This window comes from Pseudomyrmex gracilis, unplaced genomic scaffold (genome assembly GCF_002006095.1).
Source record: "Pseudomyrmex gracilis isolate BER0280 unplaced genomic scaffold, ASM200609v1 scaffold_591, whole genome shotgun sequence".
Lineage (NCBI taxonomy): Eukaryota > Metazoa > Arthropoda > Insecta > Hymenoptera > Formicidae > Pseudomyrmex > Pseudomyrmex gracilis.
The window spans coordinates 21,231-40,411 of NW_018021175.1; the positions used below are offsets into that span (position 1 = coordinate 21,231).

The 19,181-nt window shown below is 38.9% G+C and overlaps 1 protein-coding gene across 1 annotated transcript in view; it reads right to left on the reverse strand.

Moving 5' to 3' along the window:
• LOC109861127 (matrix metalloproteinase-2-like) overlaps positions 1-19,181 on the reverse strand; it is a 53,392-nt gene that overhangs the window by 18,117 nt on the left and 16,094 nt on the right. Inside the window, exons 2-4 of the mRNA XM_020440643.1 lie at positions 8,584-8,730; positions 8,210-8,352; positions 1,500-1,658 (exon numbers count right to left, since the gene is read on the reverse strand). Coding sequence (XP_020296232.1) covers positions 1,500-1,658; positions 8,210-8,352; positions 8,584-8,730 — 449 coding nt within the window. The remainder of the gene's footprint in view (positions 1-1,499; positions 1,659-8,209; positions 8,353-8,583; positions 8,731-19,181) is intronic.

The window sequence follows — 19,181 nt, forward strand, 5'->3', positions numbered from 1 at the left end:
AATATTGGTTTTGTATACATATATTATAATAATAGGAACTATATTTATAGAAGCCGATAATTTTTGTAACTGTATCTCAGCAGTGTATTTATCTAGTTCTAAACATTTCGTATTCTGTACAGCGAAACATTTCCGTGTGCACCAGCAGCGCGGCCAGACTAATACAATTAAGCTATTTTCCACGAATGCGCGATCAAAGCAACTTTCGACATGCTCAAGTTGCGATTCTGTTGCGCGCGAAACGAAATGACACGGGTAATTTAAGCAATAGTGGATATTGCAATGATCCACGGCACATGTTGCGATATATAGTTCTGAGTTTTAGCCGAGATTGCTGCAAAGCTTGAATAATGCATGTCAAAATACAACATACACAGAAGTGATACATATATACATATGTAATTTCAGAGATTCACTTTATTTACTTGTATGCAAAACCCAATGTATTATATATATATATATATATATATATATATGTCAAGTTTCGTACTTAATGATACAATATTTAGTTATTTATTTGTTTGTTACTACTTTCAAATAATTTAATGCATGTAAAATAATATTGTCGAAAAAGTATTTACAATAATTTATTCTCCAGAATGTGTATTTGTTTTAGCTGTGTCATGTTTGTTCAACCACCCCAATATATTAATAAAATAGTTGAGAATCATTAAAAACACTTTTATCGTCCATACAATCGGAAGTTTATCTCACATTTCCCCGCGTCCCTGTCGCGAGTCGAGGCGGGCCATAAAGAGCAAGCAACTTTTCTAATATACTGAATTGCCGGATGGCACGCTATAGCGTTATGTCGCGGCATTTACGAAGCCGATTGCAGCTGCATCGCCTTTACACGGCAGTCACGGTAACGTGCCCAAAATTCCGAAATTCAAACACTACGCAAACAGATAGTGTTCACTCCTCTCTCGCCGCGCGACCTCCGATAACACCTGCTATAAATCTGCCGGTACTATATCGCCGTTCACCGAGAGTTTTACGATCGAGATAAACCGCCCGTACATCTCGCCAGTTCGCTCCCAATTCTCGCCGCGTGCGCGAAGAAAGCTCGAAGACTGAAGTAGCCGACGTGCGAATGTTAATCAAATGATAATGGTTGATTCTTAGTACTGTGTTTGCTTATAAAAAAACTTTATTATTTTATATGATGTTATACTATCCTAATTTTTTATAGTAAATTAAAAAAAAACAAGATCGCGCATATCTTTTTTATTAACTTTGCAATTTTATTATTAATATAAATATTTTAAACAAGTTTTGTTTCTGTAAGTAAATTTAACGAATTTTAACACATTGAATGCCGTACGGGTGACCGCCGCTCAATTTGTCAGTGGCGCCGTGGGGATCATCGGTGATCGGCGATGTGCCACATGCATCGAATAACAAACAATTCATTCTGGCGCCTTGGGCAAGTCATGTAAAATTGATTCGACATTCAACGTGTTAATTAATTACTTAATAAATAATAAATAATTACTTACCGTACATCTGCTGAATTCCGTGCCGGTCGTCTTCCGGTAGCTCGTAGTTGGGGCTCAGTCCCTGATACCAAGGGTACATAAGAGCACCCTGAACCGAGCTGTGCGCCAGTCCCAGGGAATGGCCGAATTCATGAGCGGCCACCGCAAACAGACTGGTTCCTGAAAGAATCAAATGAAGATATTTAAGATCCGCGTCTTATTTGCATGATATACCATACTAGCTTTGCGTTTTTACGCTAACCACAAAATATTTGTGTACGTGTGTGAGAACGAAATGCGAAACAAAAATGACATACAGATTCGTGGGATTGTTCTTATTTCTATATACTGCACTCCGGAATTCGCACGTGAAAGTTGTTTAAAAAGATGAGGCTTATTGCTTGAGTGTAAAAAACAAAATCACACAATTTATTGTACTTATCATATGACAATTTGTTATTCTAAGTTTTACGCTTTTCAGCATCAATTTGAATGCATCAATTTTTTTCAGAAATAAATAATTGCAAGTACTTTCAACTCTCGCTCTTTATTTATTCAACTGTCTTGAGAGATGGGTTTTAATAAGGAAAACCCGTGTCGAAGCTGTTTTTACATTCGCGTGCCGAGTCTTTCGGGCAATTGCATCGGGAATTGCAGCCGCCACGGAATCTCCGCCTTCGTTTCGTTCCGTTTCGTTCCATTGCGATTCAATTCCGACTCGCATCAAGGAAGTACGTTTCCAGATATGTGCTAGAATCGTAAAGCGATCGCGTTGATACGAAGATCGTCGATGCTGGAAAAATTGACAGTCCCGAATTATTGGTTATATTGTCGAGAAAATTCTGCGATGCGATTTAATATATCGAATTTTCGCATATTCAGTCGTTATAAAATCTAGCTTTTTGTTTGTTTTTTTTTTTTTTTACAAAACTTCTGTTTTCAAAAACCTGCAGAATATTTATACAATCCTATATTAAAAAAGGCATGTGTACCAAGAAGTGCGCGTTTGGAATCGAATCGAATCGGTAAGATCGAGAGAGTAAAAAACAACACGTGAAAATAACGTGAATGTAATTTATATTATATATATATAATATTAAATAATATATATTATACATATAATTTGTTATATATTTATAATATTATACTTTATATTGTATTATATGTATTATATACATACTGCAGTGTCACTGACCTCCGCCGCGTGACTTTGGCGGGGTCACTGACCTCGGTCGCGCGGCTTTGGCGGGGTCATTGACCTCGGCCGCGCGGCCTTGGCGGGGCACTGACCTCGGCCGCGCGACCGTGGTGGGGGAGGTCACTGACCCGGCCGCGCAACCTTGGGGGGGGGGGTCAATGACCTCGTTCGCGCGACTGCGGTAGAGTCACTGACCTCGGCCGCGCGACTGCGGCGGTGTTACTGACTTCGGTCACGTGATTACGGTATATATATATATATATATACATATATGCGTATGTGTGTGTATTATATATAGATATAGAATATTACATATAATATATATAATATTCTCTTTTTTACCCTTTTCCTTGTCACGTGTTGTTTTTCCACTTTTTTCTCTCACTATTTTTTGAGTTTGATTTTCATGCGTTATTTCTGACATTTCTCATATGTGTATTATATGGTTTATAAGACGTATATACTATCTGTCATCGCGGTGACAGGTTGTGTTCACTGACAACACGTTAAATAAAAATAACAATAGCGTGCGCGTAGCGCGCGCCTGTGTTGTGCTAGTTGTATAAAAAAAACTATCTACGAACGAGTGAATCCAGAGTGATGAAACTTTATGACAGATTTAAAAACTTTTGTAAAAGAAAATAATCTTATCTCTATTTTCCTATATCCACCAAAGATCTAATAGAAAATATTATATCGTGTTTTTACATCACCGAGAGATAGCTTGCAGTGTCATCATATCTATACACATATATATACATATTTTATAGACAATGAAGTAATAAAAAAATAACCCGCATAAAAACAAGATCGTTCGCGAATTATTAAGGATATTACTCGTAAGCTTCTGGTTTATATCGCACGGTTTTACACGAAGCGATAAAGCTGTATAAAAAAAAACCCAAACTCGCTTGCGTTTATCATTTATCGTTTTGTGTAACACGACGTTCTGTAGTTTTTTCGAGTCGTGTCGAGACTTCTTACCGGCAGGGAGCGAGATATTACTAGAAAGACAAATGTGCAGCGTACCGCAACGAGAAAACTTTCGCCATATTCCACGAAGAGATACGGTCTCTTTCTCCCTCTTAGGTTACTGTATTCATCTCTCGCGAATTTAACGAGCGGGAGACGTGACTGAAGACGAGACAACGAGATTTTTAAGTCGGACAAACTTTGAACGTGTGCGCGAGGAATTATTTAACACTACAATATGCGAAGTCAAAGTCGGTTAACGAACGAAGTGTCGAACGAAAAACGCGATGTAAGGGAAATTGTGAATCTGTATTTCTGTATAAATAATAAACATGTGTGTTTCTTTATGCTTTGAAATGAATCTTTTTCGAGATGTAAATTTGTCTTTTCGTCGCGTCAAGTGTTGCGAACTCTCTCAACTCCGACTGACACTCACAAGTGGTCACTCAGAAGTTATTAGCCCGAATGAGCGAGTAGCACAAGGTAGGTGTATCGTCTTGCACACCAAACGCTTAATAATTCTCGTTAGGCAAATGTCATTAATGAGCGAGAGATGCGGCCTTTGCTTTAAATTAACCCAGTTATATGGTGCGCGATGTCGTAAAGAGAGAGAGAGAGAGAGAGAGAGAGAGAGAGAGAGAGGACGATACACATCGTGGACAAGGAACAAATGTAACCGATTTGCGAGTGACATCCGACCGCAGTTATGTCAGTTATGAATTGCTAATGTCGCGTCGCTGACGCCGCATTCCCACGAGTACGAGATTTCCTGTCGCGCCGTCGTCTTTGCAAATAGTGAGAAACTCAGGATACAACGTGATTTGCGAGCCACGTTGTGTAATCTACGTCTCGCGGGAGGTTCATTCTGCAGAGAGATCGCTAATAGTAATTGAATGAGCGTAGCGCACACTGATCTCCTAGATTGCGCGATCTCCCTGATCCGCGAGATAAATTTTATCTCTTCCTCACTGAGAAAAAATGTTTTTGGTTGTTTATTAGTAAACAAAGTTTTGCTAATAAAAAACGCAAAAAACTATTTGTTGACACGTGGAAACCAACAACTAGACGTTGATTTTCACGGATATTAATTTGTTGAATTTTCAGGCATGTGCGATGTACAAAGATTCGTAAAGTGAAAATAGAATATTTTGTTGCTGGAACAAAACAATTACACATGAGAATAATTTGATATTTTGTTTAAAACTTACTTGTGCTTTTATAATTATTTATAGTAGAAGAAATAAACTTGTAGAGAAACAATCGTTGCTGACAATTATCTCGAATGGATTTGAAACCTGGTATCTCTGGACTGACTTTATATTACTTAGTTACAAATTGTATTTTCTTATTGTTATTATAATTTAACTTTTTTTCTCTCAGTGCTTTGTGATATATTTTATCTTAAAGTTAAAATCTCTCTCAAAATCTCGCTCTAACAATCGCGCGAAGAAGGCAAGTGAAATTGTTTGTGAATTTCAAAATCTCCCGAAGGCAAGATACGCGTTAAAAAAAAGAGAAAAGAGAAAAACAATGCATGCAAAAATAAGAATATCGCGGAATTTAAATCTTGTTTTTTTTTTCTTTTTTTTAATTAAAAACCTCGCGTACCTTAAAATTTTAATGCTTTCACACGAAACATCCGCTTCGTCGCACAATGGAGAAATCTTAATTCCTTTAGTTGCTGTACATCGATATCCTGAAGGGGTGCTCTCAGTTCGACCAACAAGAAAACCAACTCCGATAACTATCTTACCGAAATCAAGACGTTTATCGAGAAGTTGCAGTATACGTTTCAGAACTCCTCACCGCTCGCTACTCCTTTTAACTTTCCTCCAACTAGACCAATTCTTTTTTTTTTGAAATTTCTTCTCTTTTTTCACGTAAAACACACAATATTATTACTAAATTAATTAATTAATAAAATCTAAAAACTCTCAGTTATTTATCTACAAAATACGTCAGCTTCACGCGCGAATTAGAGCTAAAAATCGTAGTAGCTCTCGACGTCTCGTCGTCGACTTCCTGAAATTAGCAATTTGAATACGCGTGCAGTGGCTGATAATGACACAGAGATATATATATATATAGATATATATATGAAGAGAGAAAGCTCTAATGTTGCAGCATAACGTACAATAGTTATAACTATGCTAATGGAACTATGAATGTGACTCGAGAGCTAAGCGGGTGCGATATCAACGACGGCTATATAGGAATACGGGAATATTCCGATGGTCGAAGGATTGTGCCTAAATAATAATCGGCGAAACAATTGCGCCGAAGAGATGAATCCGATTTCCGACAACGCGCGACACGATTCAATTAATACGGTTAATTAATGGCTCGAACGTGACGGCGGTTAAATTATACTCTTCTCCGGAATGAGAAAATTAGCTGACGGCTTTTGCAAAAGTGCCGCGGAACCGCGTTTGCAGGGGATTTACGGGGTGTTGTGTTGCTGCCGGCGACCGAGCGAACGATGCCCTTATTAAGAGTTTCGATTAAAGTTTCACCGAGAAAATTTTAACTCCCGGCTACGAAGAACACGTAATGATTGAACTTTAACCGCGTTAAGCGCTTAACGTACGAGTTAAAGCGAAAGTTTCAAATATCCGGTCAAGAAAATCTTCACTCGTTTTAAAACGGGAAGAAAATTTGCTTCCCAAGAACAAAGCCTTGAACTTTCAATTAAAAGAATCACGTTTTTCTGATTAGATTTTCTCAATATTATTACATTCAAAAATTAATTGTTAAGATGTTCTTTTACTAGTATTTATTTAATTTTGTTTTAAATTTCTATTTCTGTTCTTTTATTTTCTGTTCTTTTCGTAGTTTGGCAATGAATATTTTCCTATCAAATAATAAACTTAGTCGAAGCGCGCGCGTCTTTAGTACTTTTCTCTGCGAGATTTATTTGTACGTATTATATAATTGCGACGATAAGATGTTCGATCGCACACATTTGTGCATTTTAATACATTTTTTTGAATGTTACATGTTTACGAACTACGTTTCTAAAAATTACGGCAATTAACAAAATTACGGCAACAAACTTTCGAGAGTTTCGGTTTTGGTTGCGGTCAGCTTTTCGCGTCGTTGCGACGCAGCAATTTTATTTCCGCGAAGCGAATTTGCTCGGGCAAAATTAGTTCTCGTCGGGAAAAAATAGCTGCTACCTCGAAATCGTATTTTTACGATGCTCATTTTCCATCGCGGGAAACTTCCGACTGCGGTCGAAAAGAGCATGGCGTGGCGTAGCGTAAATAAAATGCAAAAACTTGTTATACAGAAAGTCGCAACGACCGAGATGCGGCGCAACAAACGTTCACAGTGATAGGAACAAGATGACAACCGCTCAGTATTATACGAGAAAACGAGCGTATCGATTCAAATGTTTCACGCTGTGTTTCCTCCGCGTTTGCGATAAACCGTTAACCGCATTATACAAATCGCTGCTAATTATTCTCTCTAATTATTCTCTCGAGTAACGAAACGCGATGCGAATAAAGCCTGCTCGGAGAAAATGAGAAGTAATGAAACCTCGACAGAGATTGAAAGTCCTTTCTTCGGCGCACAAAACATCGCGACTTTTTCAAGTTTCTCGTAATATAACGCGTTTGTAGCGAAAATCTTCGGGAAAAGCAATTTTCTCTTATATTGAGTGAGTGAAAAAGTTTTGATGGATATTTTGCAATAGAAAAATGGATAATTTTACCGAATAATTTTATTAAAAACAATTTATTTATATTCTACCGAGTGCAACAGCAAAAGATAATGGGAAACAATGGGAGATTATTTGATAAGAATGAATAAATCGTTCTTTTAAATAAAATTTTTTTAATAAAAAAACTCGGTCCATTTTCTGTCACTAAATCCGTCATCGAAACTTTGGCACTCCATCCAATACTTTTTCGCGCGTTCCGTCGTTCGAGACAAAGCCGTTTTTATTGCGCTAACTAAAGAAAACGCGTCAAAGAAGTCGATAAAGGAAGCTCGCAAACAATTTTCCACGAACGTCCACATACATCGCCCGTGAATACCTTTATGTATACCATCCGGCGTTTTATATCGATCCAGGACGGTGATATAACGCGCTGATAGAACCGAAGAACCGCTTTTCCGAGCTCCTTTTTCCATCAAAAGCTAACCGCGTCTTATAACGGGGTAACTCCGAGTTTTGCCGCATCATCATCCAAAACGCGAACAGCTTGATGCAGTGCGCGAAAGTTTATCGCGGAAAAGATGCCGAAGAGAAACGAGGAAACACATTTTGAGAACTTGGCCATTTAACTATTTAAACATTTCAAATCATCTAAGCGAACTCGAGCAAAAATATATTTATCGCGAATAAGCGGCTTTCGTTCGCAAATAACCGGATTTCGTTCGCTTTCCTTCTCTTTCTCGCAATACATTATTTATTGCTTGAATTTTCCTTCCGCGGTATTACATACCGAACCGAACTCTCAAGTTCGACCTTAGAATCCGGGACGGATTCGAGAAAGAATCTAAAGACCGAGCTACACGAATTTGCTCAACCACCGGAAAATTCCGATCCACTTACCTTCTTCGTTGCTGTCGTTCTCGAGCAACCATATCTCCTCCTCGTCGAAGTGAGCGTCCCCGCCGCGATCCCTGCCCGGGAAGAACGCGTGCGCCAGGATCTGACCTCTGCCATCGAACGGATATCCATCTCCGTGATAACCTCTGAATAACAACGGCGCTAGGAATTATTATGTGACGCAAAAGTTTACTCTGAATAAAATTACTGAATTACTGCCGTTTGCGTTCTATGCGCGGAGTAGTGAAATGAACAAAAATTTCGAACGTAACTGGAGCAAAATTTTTGACAATTTTTAAAAGTTTTTTTACAAATTTCTCTCTCTCTCTCTCTCTCTTTCTCTAAAAATGTTTGATAAAATTTTAAGTAAAACTTACCGATGAAAGTATACCAAGATGTCGGCGCGATCGCTGTTGATCTCTTGGAACGTGAGTCTGGAATTTCGGGCCCAGAGATCGAGAGCCTTGCTTAGTTCCAGCCTTACGCCACCCGTGCTCAGACCGCTGGGCTGCTCGGATCTCAAACTGCAAAGATAGAGAACGTTCACGTGAGAAATCGATTAGTCGATCCGACCGCGCGAAGGACAAGCGACATAAATAGGGAGAGAGAATATTTGCACAGCGCCGGCTTCGATAAACGCTGAGTAAACTTCGCTCGATCGATCGCGCCCACTCGCGCACGAGTGTTTGCCAATTATCGATGATCTTAGGAACACGCATCCGTTTTAACACAAAAGAAGTGCGATATTTTTGGATTGTCGTCTCAAGCACTTTGCGAGTAGTTCGACACAAACGAAATTAAATAGACAGAATAAAAACCAAGATTGTTGATTAGACTAAATAAAAATTATTCAACTCAATACGATCGTCACGTCAACGCAAGAAAAATTGCGACTTTTGTCGCGGATTTCAATCACACTGTTCTCGCGTTTCGTAGCCGCTGCGATAATGTGAAGTGCACGAAATCGTTTTTTGTATACACATATATCCGAGTACAATGAATAAAAATCTTTCGTGTCGCGCTTGTACACGTAATTTTTGCGATTTAAATCGTCCTTAAACGCGGAACTCTGCAATTACGTTTCGCGTACAAGAAACCACTGTCTCGCGAACTTATTATTTACACGAGGACGGAAGTAAAATGATCGTAAGTTTCTCGCAAATGCCGCAAGTAGTCCGCTGAGTTCGGCGCACGAAAGATACGAAAAGTTTTGCGAGTTGAGAGTTAGATTATCTTTCTCTTTTTTCTCTCTCTCTCTCTCTTTCCCTCGTCATCGTGATACGCTCCAGATGCTCAAAATAACGTAACTTGGTTCCGACGCGACGGTATAAATTAATTAAAAGTACATCCGCCGCGTCAAGACCGCCACCGGATTCGGCAGAGATCCATGTCAAGATCTCGGCCTTTGAAGTGCAATATTTTTTCCGCACAAGCAAAATTATAATCATTTCGCGCGACGACTGCCGTATTCAGGTTTTACGAACGCCAGATGCAGTCGCATAATTACAGATTTGTATGCGTGTCGCACCGGGGATGTTAATCATCTTTTTCTTTTATCGCAAGCGCACTTTTCTTTTGACGACATTATGACTGCAAAAAAACAAAGATTCAAAACAAATCTCTTGCACATTTTGATGTATTATTTTAACAGCAATTAAATCTCGTCGCAAATATCGTCTTTCTTGTGTATTGGCAAAAAGAGAAAGTTTGTTTATTTTTTTTATCGTGTGTAACTCTCGCATAAAAGTACACAAAAAAGTACAAAGTTCTCTTTAATTATCACCACTTTCATCGAATTCCGAAAAGTATTACTGAACATAATACGTCGGGACGCAAGCGTGCGTGCAATCGAATGAAACGATCGGCGCATTAACACTTATTGCGACTTTTGATGAGCCGATTCGATTCGCGTCAATACGCGCGATTTACGCTGACAGAAAGCCGGCCTCGATGATTTACATTATTAACGACCGTTCGACCGGCATAATCTCGAAAATGGGAAACGGTAGGATCGTCGTCGGCAACGGTCGGATCCATCGATATGATGATTATGTATCAACACGCGGCTCATCATATTGGCTCGCATCGTTTACATGTCTGTTTTATTAAAACGCATATCGCTAAACGTGTATCGCTTAATTAGGCAAACCGATCCGACACTGATCAATACATCGGGCAAACCTCGGAGCTAACTCTCAACATTTCCGTTGCATCCCCGTGTGTGATTCCGGGTGCTTGTACAACTTCCTCCGCATGGTTTCTCGGACGCGAAACACACGCGGCTTAACTACCAACGTCGTGGTAGTATAGTTTGCCGAATGTACAGGATGGTTCAGATTAACTTTGCAACGCCCTACCGTAAATTTCAAACTTAATTTGATTCTGAACACACACGCGGAGTAGTTTAGAGAGAGAGACAAAGAGAAGGAGTTTAACCTGTATATACGCAAATTTTGAACACGCTCGAAATTTTGGCTTCCTGAGAATGTGTTTCGAAGTTAACCCGCGCTATCTTCTATTTTCAGCGTGTGTGTTATCAAGTTCTCGCAACGGTTAAAATTTCAAAACGCGTTTACGCGTTTTACGCGCCGCGAATAAAATTTAAATCGAAACAAACGGCAAGTTATACATCGTTGGAAAATAATGGAATTAATGTCGAACCTACGCTTCCGGAACATACATCTCCGCGGAAGATTACCGGAATATCGTTCGCGCGCGGGATTAAAAAGACGCGATCGGTTTCAACACGCGGCAGGAAATGCACTTTGGGTTTTGCAACGTACGATATGGCGCTTACGTACCAGAATATACGTGTACATATACATATATATGTGTGTATATATATATATATATATATATATATATACACACACACACACACATATGCAGTGTGGATAGCAGTCCCGGAAGGACGTTATTCCTCGATGTAAATTCGCTATCGATCGTTCCGTCGTCCTCGAATGATTGGTTCTATTTTTTTTCGTGCACGAGCAACATGCAGCGCCTTTCATATGCTTGCGTCACACACTTTTACAACATGCAAGAATAATATACAAGCTCGTGGAAGAATTGAGAATAAATATATAATCGGAGTAAGAATAACGCAGAGAGAAAGAAAAACGCGCCGCTTCGATCTTGCGATAAATTGTGAAACACTACACACTTTCTCACGTAATATTCTTTCAGATAAAAATAACCGCACACACGTGAGAATTAAACAAAAAAAATTACATAATATTCAAAACCAGAAAATCCTCCATTTGTCTTTGACGAGTGATGTATACACGCATTACAATGCATTTCATCAATAATATGCTAAAAAATAGGAGAACACGCGCACACTCTTTTTTTTGCGCATTTGACGGACGAATGAAGAAAAAGGAAGCGACCGTGCACAACACACGGGCAATTTGGCACCCGTTAGACAGCCGACGGAGATTAATGGGCGAATAGGCGTCCGGACAAATAGGTAAATTGATAGTTACGGCTCGCCCCGGATAAATGGGGCCGCGTTCGTTTAGTTTAAAACGAGCGTGCGTGTTTTGGTCGAGCGCGAGGCGCGAGTTTCTCTACTGTCTGCATTAATTTAAAGGCGTTCGCGCTTGGACATCGATAACATTTGGATGAACGCGAAATCGAGTCAACAGCGATCGTTGACGTCACCCGCGTGTCGCAGAAGAACAAAAAAACTTACACCTGTGCAAACACACGTAAATAGTTTTATAGCATAAGTATTTTTCTAATTGCGTTACCAAGACAATTATCGCGTTCTTTCTTCTATCTTCTTTGACTTCGCGATGACACGTGCGCCGTGGAATGTTGATGCAACATACGTGAGACGATTGACAAGTATCCAAAATGACGCACAGACAAAGCGACGGTGGCATCACGTTGACGAGTTTTGCATCCGTCAGTAAAAAGAACAAATGTCAAACACCGGCTCATTATCGCACGTAGTGTTTGCGTGACAGTTCGCTAAACTACTCGACCATTAACGGCACGATGAGTTTAATGTTGCTCGAAAATGTGTTTTCCACTTTTTCAGATTCGGAAATAAATAGAATATCGCAATCGGAACGATCAAAGCGGACGAGACAACAAAATTCGAAGCTCAACACGTAAATTTTGACCATTGTAACAATTGAAGTGCGAGCAGATGCATTGTGAAAAATCATCGAGAACGTGATACTACTTTGGGAAAGAAAGGTGGAGTTGTCACGCAAACACTACGTGCGAATATAATGGAGCCAGCGTTTGACGTGTTTTCTTCAGACGGATCAAACTTCGTCAACGAGCAATGTGATACTACTGTCGCTAATCTACGCGTCGTTTCGGGTGCTTATTAATCATCCCTTTCGTAATCTCCACATTGAGCGAGTATAATCGTCGCGTCCGTGTAATCTACTTGTAGAGAGATAATTTACTTCTCCACGGTAGTCTCGCAAATAGCGGAATGCGTTTAATTTCGCGAGTATATCCGAGTATTCCATTAATATCGCGCCTTCAACATCGTCTCGTATTCATTATACTTTCGGCCGATCACGGATAATAAACATCGCGAAACGAGAGCAGTATTGCGATAAATATCGACTGCAGCGGTACGTAGGATTACGCGCGCAAACATTATAAAACACGTTTACTTTATTAATGACGATCTGCGGAGAGAGCGGAACGACGGATTCGAGTATCGACGGAATTATCGCAACGGCACGCGTTCTCCCCTTTTTAGCTCTTTCCCCGTGTTCTCTCCTCTGGGGATTATCCTGAAAACTCGAGTGGAGTAATTTTTGCGCGATCAAAAGCTTCGCGGCCCATTGAATGTAGTTGCGTGTGCGACGCGAAGGCAATTATCGTAAATGTTGAATTTCGCAAAAGTTGTTGTGTTTGAGCCTCCACAGTGAGATACATATATATATATATGCTGTGTGTGTGTGTACATAACCACATATCTTATCTATGAAATTTACTTCACTTCAACAAAAACTTCCATGCACAGTCCACTTCTTCCATTCGTCATCAAAGCTTACTTTCCTTCCCTAAACACCGTACCCAGAAATTTCGAAATTCCTTCTCGTATATAGTATATATATGCCGTTGTTAGATATTACAATCTTTTGCCTTCACATATTCGTGAACAAAACTCTCTCTGCTCATTTCGCTCAGCTGTCACGATTTTTATTAATACACATTTATAACTTCCGTTTCAAGCATATTGTTCTTTCTTTGTTCTTTCTTATTTGTTCTCTAACTAATAACTGTTAATCTCTTCTTTATTTTGTCTATTAATCTGGTTAGGCGTTATATCAGCAATTATTGCCGTTGTCTTGCCATTTGAAACACGTTTACGCTTTCTATATTTGTATACAAATTACTGTCATATTCTCTGCTACTATACGTGTTCAATAAATTCAATATATATTTCTGATGTAATAGATGTTACATTCTGTTAATTTCGGGAAAATAATAAAATTTAAAGTCCGTTTAACACACATTTAAATTTTTAAAACTATTTTTTGCACACGTGATACAACTAAAAGTTTACACATTGAAATTAAAAATACTTGTACATTTTTTTTATACATGCATATTTGAATATTTTTGATTTTTTTTTTTTTGAATATTTTTCGCACCGTGTTTCTTCGTCGTTTCAACAAAAAACGTAATTTTGTACAGTTGATTTATTCGTGTTTTGATATAACAATGTCTTTTGGAAGTTTTGAAAAAACGCCAAATTGTGCAGACGAGAACTTGATGGTTGAGAGAAAGCAACGCGGGTACCAGGTAGATGTGGGAGATGGAACAATGCAAATTCTGCAGCGACAATAAGCCACTGCAGGCAGCAGCGCAAATTTGGTAAACTTGGCCGTGTAGGCGCTCGCTCCGGTACAAGCGCGCCACCCTCTCCTCTCTTCAATATAAGCGTTCCTCTCCCGAAACTTTGATGAATGGACTTTACGACAACTCGTCGTGTTCGCCGCCGCGCGTCGCGCTAATACGCTTGCCTTTTCGTAACTTTTAACAACGATCGCGCGATATTCACAATAAAACACTCATAAATTTACTGTGGCAATTTTAACCTTCAAGCAAGAAGCTCAAGAGGTGGAATTTTAGAAACTGCCATAAAGAAAAATGCCCCGCTTTTAATATTCGAAGAATGGAATAAAAATTTAATAAGCAATTATAGATTCTTCTTTTTTCCTATAGCGAGAAATTTGTGATTAAGGCTTATATTAAAAAGTCTATATAATTATTACACACAAATACGAAATTAAAGTCTCTGCGCAAACTGTCTGTTGAATATTAAATAAAATAAATTTTAACACAAAGATACATTTTTCAAGAAATTGTCTTCTTGCACAATGGATGTATTTTGCGGTTCTTTATTTTTACGCTTCTCTTTTTTTTTTATCGCAAGATAAAAGTTAAGAGAGAGATGTGAAAATTCAATCCCACGAAACGAATTTCATAAGAATGGGCCATTTCTACCGCCATGTTGACCACGAAATTTTCGCGCGGAGACACGGCCCAGCGCGCTCGTAATCGTCACAGCTGCGTTCGCAATTTTCTTTATTTGCGAGTTCATAAATTTTGCCGAGAAAAATATATCGCCTATCGTTCGTTTCTTATCGACGCAATCGTAACCTTTATTCAGTTTTTTTCTGAAAGAAGATACGTTCTGCCTGATAATGTGTTCATTTTTCATCGATAAACAACAAAATTTTGTACATATGCATCTCTACAAACAAAATAAAAAATATCATATGTACACACATATAGTTACGTAATAATATTCTTTTGCGTTTTCATTTCAAAAATAAGAAGATTCAAATCTTTTCTTTTATGAATAGTTGCCAGTTATATTTTCAAATTAGTGTTCATTGCAAATAAAGCTGTCTACCAGACAGAGTAATCAAAATAACAATCATCATTGAGACCATTATATGTCGCAAAGCGGGAAACTGGAAGAACGGCGGTTATTCACGCGACAATGCGAAGTCGCGGCCGGGGAAACGAATAAACCGGAAAATGCAACAATAGATCATCCAGAGATATTAATTTTCCAACTTTACTTCGCCGTTTCGTTCTCCTGACGCTTTTACGTTTTTTGTTCGCGCTATATCTCGAATTATGTTTCATCGCGAACGAAAGCGAGAAAAAGATGATAAAAAACTCGATGCACGAAACAATTCTTTTTTTCTTCTCTCTCTCTTTCTTGTTGAGAACCGCAATGCGAAGCACAAATACTCTGCCAAATATTAATTAATTAGCAAGTTGATCAGCGCAGACGTGCGCGCTGATTTTTTTCGAGATAGACCGCGCGCAGATTATTTACGAAGAGAAAATCTACGATCTCAACAACGAATTAAAAACTCTTACATTTGTTTTTTTTGTACAAACATTTTGCCCGCCGTAATTGAAACGTGAAATTGTAAAACACGTGTGTGAGAGATTAGCGCATAATATATTTCTCGCACAAGAGAGTTTTTTTTTTCCGTTTCGATACCGTTTGACGCAGCGCCGTTGCGGAAAAGAGGGAAAATACTGAAAACACATAGCTTTTAACTGCTAAAACAAAGACGAGCAAGAACACACAAAGAGCGCAAAAACAGGCAATTAACTGACGTCGCGCGAACACTTTCGATTTTGCGCGGCTTTTCGGATGATTAGGTTCTCGATCAGTCGCAAATATCGTGTTCGCGTCAATGCGCCGCTAATTAGCGCACGTGCACACCGCAGCAGCCGCATTCATTCTCCGTAATATCGAGCTGAAACGTAGATATATACATCAGCGATAATTGTTACGATAAAACAACGTCCGCGCGTGGAACCGGCTAGTGTTTATCGCAAGAAACAACGTGAACCGCGTCGATGTGCATATTATACGCGTACGTTTACTTGCGCAATTTCAAATGAAACGTCAACGCCTGTCCAACTGAATTAGTAACTAGGACATTTAAAAGACATTTTACCAAATTATTAAGTAGTCTTTAAAAACCTTAATTGAAATGTCACAGTACTCGCCAACACACAAAGGAACGAAACAAAGCATGACCGTCTTACAAACAATATAATACACATATAAGAGGTGTCAGAGATAACGCATGAAAATCAAACTCAAAAAATAGAAAAAGGGAGAAGTGGAAAAACAACACGTGACTTTAGTCACGTGTCTTTATTAACGCTGTTACTGCAATATTATATTTTGCAATTAACACGTCGATTATCGAGACGTAAAATTTTCTTATCGTTAAGGCGGTGACGGAAGTTAATGCGGTATAAAGTAACCAAGAGGTTCTAATTTGCAAAATTCATTTTTTTCAATTATTATTATGTTTCAAGTTTTTGTAAAATCAGACAATTTCTCGCTTTTTTCTTTTATATTTTTAATTTTCCATTATTCTCGCGCAGACTATATAACGAGAAGAAAACGTTTCACAGCGTGAAATGTAGCTCTCTCTCTTCTGATGTAGAATGATATTGTTTAAGTTGTTGTCACTTTTGCGCGCGACAGCTTGTGAAGCACCATCGTGTGTTCGATTTCCAAAGCTCAATTCCCCTGATATTCACGCCAATTGTATCACCGCAAAATGTTCCCGCAAAATCGCCTGGACCAGGTGACAGTCGCGGCGACGGCCGATGACAGCACTCGACACCCGATGACGAACGCTTTCGTGGAAAATTTAATTCCTTTATTTCAAGAAACTGATCGATAATTGAGAAGAATCGCTGCGATAATTTTTCTTGTTACTTGTTTCAATGTATTCACTGGTTTTTTTTTTTTTTTATTTTGACTTAATATCACACTAAACATTTGTGCCCATTTTCTCACAATTATAAAAAAACAAAATGATGAAATTTAAAAAAATTGAAATATTATATAGCAAAAAATTCATAATAGAAGGACTTTGCGGCAAAGAACGATTATGACACTAGATGACACGATTTTTCCGTTCATGTATGTATGTACAAGCATTGTTGTCAAGCAATCGTCAATACCGACACTCGATCGTGGTGCCGATGGCACTCGGTGTCTGCTTCCACACAGGCACTCGTGATCACGCGGTGTCGAAAGCTCTTTCTCACGCGACAGGATTTGCGAACGACAGATCGGAGTGGTCAGGCGCGTTCTCTCTCCTCGATATCGCTACGCGATTGACGGGATCGGAGAAGTTCATAAATCGAGAGAGAACGGATCGCTGATCGAGTGGGACGGAGGCTCTCGAGAGAAATAAAGAGAGGTGGAGATAACAAAAACGGACGATAACAGCAGGTGCTAACAGAGCGCGACCTCGAGGATCTCTGACACTGATTGCGATCCTATTGAGCGTGTCCTCTGAGAGCCGTGAGAAAAAGAGACAGAAAGAAAAATTGAAATGTACGTTCCGCGCTAAACTGTCCCACGATCATGTTTCCGTCCCGAGCGCGCGTGTCAGTGCTTATTGACATGAATTTTTATCGCGAGTGCAGTTGACGAGTCTGAACAGAATTCAAGAAATTCAAGCTTGAACTTGGTGCAAAAAAAAGAATAAAATAAAATAAAATCGTCGATGTTATGAAAATTATAATTTTTCGTATAAAAGCTTAACTTTTCGTGAACTGATTTTAAAAACAGACTATTAGTTTGACTGACTGTGAGACCCAGACGACTTTAAAATCAAACTCCGCGATAAATCAATATTTTTCACTTTTGGTTTTCCTTTTTTAATCGAAAGTTTGAATTCTTCGTTGATTAAAAAAAAAGAAAAAAAACAAATTGAAAAAATCTTTAGTAGTTTTAAAGATTCAAGCGTTTCAAAAAACTTAAGTTTTACTAGAGACGCCGATGCGCAATTTTTGAGTGGGTCTGAAAGATGTCAGTTCACGAAGAGTTAAAAATTTTTTTATATTCTAAGCACTCGTACTGTTTTTTGAAAAAAGTAAAATACATTGCAAAAAATTATACGCTGATATTCTCTAAGATGTAGTTCCGGTTTTCGACCGAAAAAACTCATATTTTCCACGGAATTTTCCAGCAGAAATTCGCGACCTACGAAATTTCCCGTTCACCGTACCGCTCGTTCTCTCGATTCAATGGCAGTCGATCCAATTATCCCGAGACAATATTAGGAGAATTCTCAATGTGATACTGCGACCGCGATTGTGCGGATAATAGTCGCGACTATGTGAGTCGTTTGGCGCGCTTAAATTAATTAGTATATACCTAGTATCGAGAACGCGTAAAAAGGCGAGAGGAGACTATCGATCGCACTTGAAAAATAAAACCGGGTGACTGTCGGCTGTATATTACTTCGCTCGTCTGTTCATTTGTCCATGTAATCTCGGCGAAGTTTTAAAGTGCGCCGTTTTCGTATGCGCACTGCGCGAGGATTTGCATAAGCTTCCACGATCAGCCGCATCAATCTTCCGCGCCGATGATACGCCTGCGGCCACATATTAGTGAAATTGCACCGATCTCGAGCCTTTGCCGGACGCGAATGAAGAGCTGAATATTATCAGACGAAACCAACTCATATCTTCTTATCGAAGCGACGATTCTCAACTTTATATACGTACATGTCGAATTTGATTCAGCGTTTTAATTGTAAACATACTGTAATTGTATACATACAACAATATGTAATTTTGACTTTCCAATTGTCAAACTATATATTCACATTTTCATATATAAATTAGACACAATAGAAGCTTCTTTTCTTTCTCTCTCTTTTTTTCAAATAAAGCTAAAAACTAAAATCTTGATATGTTTTCGCGTTTAAATATAACAATTTATTTAAATTCTACTCTAAAGTAATATAATTCTACTGGTTTAAATCAATGTAAGTAATCAACGCGTTCAATAAGATTGCGATAATAGAGCACGGATCGCGATAAATGTTTGGCTAGTTTGTTTCGGGCCAACTGCCTGGTAAAGGTTAATTAACAGCGATCCGACAAAACGGAAATTCGTCGTCGTCGTCGTCGTCGTCGTTGTCCT